At 39.4% G+C, this 4,687-nt stretch overlaps 1 protein-coding gene across 1 annotated transcript; it reads left to right on the plus strand.

The window, feature by feature from the left end:
- The first annotated feature begins 3,533 nt into the window (after window positions 1-3,533).
- On the plus strand, window positions 3,534-4,463 carry LOC149022360 (uncharacterized). Its single transcript, XM_089147603.1, has one exon. The coding sequence runs from the start codon at window positions 3,534-3,536 to the stop codon at window positions 4,461-4,463; it is 930 nt and encodes a 309-aa protein (XP_089003729.1).
- Window positions 4,464-4,687: the final 224 nt, after the last annotated feature.

Consider the following 4,687-nt stretch of genomic DNA (forward strand, 5'->3'; position numbering starts at 1 on the left):
CAACTGATCAAAGATATAACAATGGATCAGAAATACAACAAGTGGTCAGAAGTATAGTGTGTGATCAGCTGTGCAACAAGTCAAAGATTGCTACCACTTTTCATGTTTATGATCAACGTAGCAAAGGTTCACTTCAAAATGTTATTTAATGAAAGCCATAGGGAGCAAAAGAAAAGAAAGGAAAATTCTATTAATAATAAAAAAAGGAGATTAACAAAGTCAGAGCCATTGTATCAAAAGGTTAACAAAAAGGTATGTTAAAAAGACAAAGGAAAATATTCTTTTAGACATCTGGGTTTGCTGGTGGACTGCTATCAGTAGCAACATTCTGATAATCTTTTGGAGGCGACTCATCATCATCATCATTGGAAGAATAATTGTTGTCGAGCTGGCCAGTCTCATCTTTCTCAAAATCCACGTCATCCTCATCATTAGCATCTCCTGAAGAATTATCAGAATTTGGATGCTTTAAATTTCTGAGATCAAAAAACTTTCTAGACGAGAGAAACTCTGGAGGCAGCAGCTTAAAATCCACATTGGGGCAAATTTTTAGAATTTCAGAAAAGATTTGATCAAAATAGACCTTTACCACGTTCTTGCAGAATCCAAGGAAAGCTGGATTATCTCCTGCCTCCTCCATTGATGAGGTAACTGAACTAAGGACAACTTGATGTTCATCATGAATTCTCTTCTTTTCTAGTTCAAATCTTTTCCTTTCTGACTGTATATCTTCAAGCATAGAAGTTTTAACCTTCAGGTTCTCATCCAAAAGAACATTCAGATTTTCTTTTTCTTTAGAAATCAAATTTAAGGAGACCTTGAGATTATCTTTTTCTGCAGAAGCCTCACAAAACCTCAATCCCAAATTGTTGTTTTGATATTCCAAATCAGCTTTTTCCTTCAAAAAAGAATTAAAAGCTTTCTGATGATACTCATGTGCCAGCTCCAAGTCTGCAGTCAAATTTTCAGTCCTTTCAAGCTTCTCCAAGAGCTCACTTTTCTCTTTCTCAAAGCCTTTCGACCAAGCAAAAGCCTTGGCTAATTTTTCTCTAAGATCATCTCTCTCAATTATAGCAAGTCTAGCCCTTTCCAGAGCATCATTCTTTAACATTTCGATCTGTAGAAGCTCATCTTTGTGGTTTAAAACAGAAATCCTTAAAAGAGAAACTTCTTCCTGCAAGTCAGTGCATAGGTCAGAGCAGAGTTGGAAATCATTTTGTAAATCATCTATATCATTGCACAAATCCATCTCTTTGAATTGAGCAGCTGTCAATTTTCTCTCTGAAGATTTCAAACTATTTCTGAGTTCTTGCACCTCATCGATCAGTTCAAAGTTCCTTTTGATCAGATTGTCATTTTCCATGGAAAGAGTTTTTTTCTCTTTCCAATACTTCAAAGAAAGCATTAAATGCAGCACCAAAACATCTTCATGCACAATAATAAGGACCAAATAAAATGAATTAAAAATCACCAGTAAATCAATTTCAAAAAGAGAAGTAGAAATTAATTCCTTACCCCCATGCATGAGAGTAAAGATCAGGATCAGTCATACGAGCTGTCTCTCTTTTATCACGTGGGATTCTACCCTTTGTTCCCCATTCACGGGCAACTTCCCAGTTATGGCTAATTGTATGGTTCTCCTTCAAGTTCCACTCAGGGTTAAAATGATTCCTTGAATCAGCAATGTTGGGAAATGCCATGTCAGCATTTGCCACATCAGCCTCTATTGGTTTTGATGATAATAAGCATGAATTACAAATGGCTATATTGAGTTATGATGTTTTAGTTCAAGATGAGAACAAGTGGACCAACTCCAAGTCAAAGCCATATGCAAGTCAAAGCCAAGATCATGCCAAGATAGACATGAAGTCTAAGTCAAGATGACCATGCTAAGATGGACATGAAGACCGTTGCACAAAATCAAGTCGAAGATCAAGTCGAAGATCAAGACTTAGGTTGAATTAGGGCTTAGGACACTCTCGCATACACATTCATGTAAATGCATCAATTATATGTAATTCATATTACTAGAGTGACCTAGGACATGTTAGTGAGGTGTACAATGCTTAGGGTTGACCAAAAAGTCCAAAAACCCAAGCCATGTCCCAGCCCCAACTTAAGCCAGCAAAATAGAGTTCAGACGGACAGCCGTTTGAGCAGACGGATGTCCGTCTGTACTAATAACTCTGTTTCTCAGAAAACAACGAAGGCGGACGGAATTTCCGTCGCGGGACGGATGTCCGTCCGGGCGGACGGATGTCCGTCCAGGCGGAGACGGATGTCCGTCTGAGCGATCCGAGCCGAGACGGACGTCCGTCCGAGCAATCCGAGCCCCAGACGGACGTCCGTCTGGCCCAAATTTGACTATAACGGCTAGTTTAAAGAGAATATCCTCTACAGCTGTTTGCAACGGATACTTTTGAGACGGATGACCGTCGCCCGACGGACGTCCGTGCTGCGCTGAAAGGGGGGACAAAAATGTGTCCGTTTTCTATCCGTTGGGGATTGGGTTTTGGCACTCAAAGGTGCTCTATATAAACCCAATTCACCTCATTTGAGAGTAACAACACTCACACTTGATCACCCACTCCCCAAGTGATCCTAAAGCTCTCAAATTGCAAGAAAGCCTTGTGCTTTGCCTTTCACCTTCTCCCCAACCTTGAAGAACATACCAAGGTGTTAAAGTAAGCTTGTGGAAGTCAAGCTTGAGGTGATTGAAGGTTTTGGTGGTGCATGCATTTCATATCTTGAGCATACAACTCTTATTGCACCACACACACACAAGAGGTAAAGTGTCACACCTCTTGTTAAGGTAACATCCTTCTCTTGTAACTGTTTTCAATTCTAGTCTAGGTAGATTAGAATTGGTTTTGGGTACTCTTGCCCGTGAACAAAGATTGGTTGGGTGCTCTTTCCAGTGAACAAAGATTGAAGAGGGTGCTCTTGCCCTAAGATAAACAAAGATTGTAAAGGGTGCTCTTGCCCCGTAACAAAGATTGTAAAGGGTTTGATCTCTACCCATTGTATTGAAAGAGAATCACTAGTGGAATACTCTCTTAAGGCCAAGAGAGGAGTGGACGTAGACTTGCAAAGTCGAACCACTATAAAATACTTGTCTTGTGGTTGATTGCATTGTTTAATTTCATTTGGATTTTCAATTTACTTTGTATTTCCGCACAAACCGAAAAATTGGGACAATCCACTAGTTGCAACCTAATCACCCCCCCTCTAGGTTGCACCAACAATCTTTAAAAGAGTCAAAGATCATGGCCTTTCCTTTTTATGAAGTTCCTTCAAGAACCGAAGGTCTTAACACCTCTAGACCTCCATACTTTGATGGAGAAGACTTTGCCTATTGGAAAAATAGGTTTGAAGACTTTGTGTGTGCACATGATATCGATGTGTGGAACGTCATAACATGTGGACCAAATGAGGTTCTCAAAACAGATGAACATGGCCATAAGGTACTCAAACTTAGAGCCGAGTGGACTTCAACTGACAAGGTCAAAATTCAACTAAACCACAAAGCAAAAATGTTTTTGCAATGTGCGTTAAGTGAAAAAGTCTACAATAGATGTGGCATTTGCAAAAGTGCCAAAGAAATTTTTGATAAGTTGGTAGTCACATATGAAGGGACTGATCATATCAAAAGGATGAACCTAGACATCTACATGCTTCAATATGAAGAGTTTAAAATGTTAGATTATGAGGATATTACTTCTCTATTTAGTAGATTTACTAACATTGTGAACAAGTTGTATAGCCTTGGGAAAGAATTGGCAAATGAAGACGTAACTAGAAGAATTCTTAGAGCTCTTCCACCATCATGGAGACCCAAAAGGACAGCAATTCAAGAAGCGGGGAATCTGTCTAAAATTACCATTGATGTGCTAATGGGATCTTTGCTAGCTCATGAAGCGGAGCTTGAAGAAGACAAGCAAGCAAGCGTGCAGCAGGATCGAAGGAAGAGGTCCATAGCTCTACAGAGTGCCACCAAGGAAGAAGAAGAAAGTGAGAGTGAAGAAGAAGACTTGGACAGTGAGCTCTACCAAATCGCCAAAGAGTTTAAGAGACTTCTCAAAAAGAAAAGAGGGAAGTATCTTCACAAAGGAGAATCCTCTAAGGAGCACAAAGGTAAAGATCCTTCTAAGAAAAAAGGTTATGTTTCTAATGTCACTTGTAACAAGTGTAGGAAACCGGGCCACATCAAGTCCGAGTGCCCGTATATGGCTAACATATCCTACAACACAAGTGAGGAGGAAGAAGAGGAGTCTAAGGAAGAAAGAATCAACTTGGCTCTAATGGCAAAATCCATGGAAGAACAAGAAGACCTTGAGGTAAATTCTTTCCATAATCCTAATTCCATTAGCAATAATGATAACGGATTAATAAATGATATTGATAGGGACAACTCATTTGGAGTATTGTTCAAAATTATTAAGGACCCTGAAAAAGGGTATTAAGAAAGAGTATGTCATTCTCTTTCCTTTTATGCATTCATGTAGGGGGAGAGTGCATATGTGAGGGAGAGAAGTTGTTAACTTATGCAATAATTCAGGGGGAGCATAAGTTAAGAAGGAAGAATTATTTGAGGGGGAGCACTTCATGCTCTTCATGCTTGTGTCAATGACAAAGGGAGAGTTAATTGAGGGAGAGCATTTCATGCATTATTTTTGTTGATAACAAA

Source organism: Hakea prostrata, chromosome 3 (assembly GCF_041222555.1).
Source record: "Hakea prostrata isolate BN-2017 chromosome 3, UWA_Hpros_2, whole genome shotgun sequence".
Taxonomy (NCBI): Eukaryota; Viridiplantae; Streptophyta; class Magnoliopsida; order Proteales; family Proteaceae; genus Hakea; species Hakea prostrata.

Bases quoted from the DNA above. Each gene is read 5' to 3' on its own strand.
- LOC149022360 (XM_089147603.1), top strand. From the start codon at position 3,534: ATGTTTTTGCAATGTGCGTTAAGTGAAAAAGTCTACAATAGATGTGGC.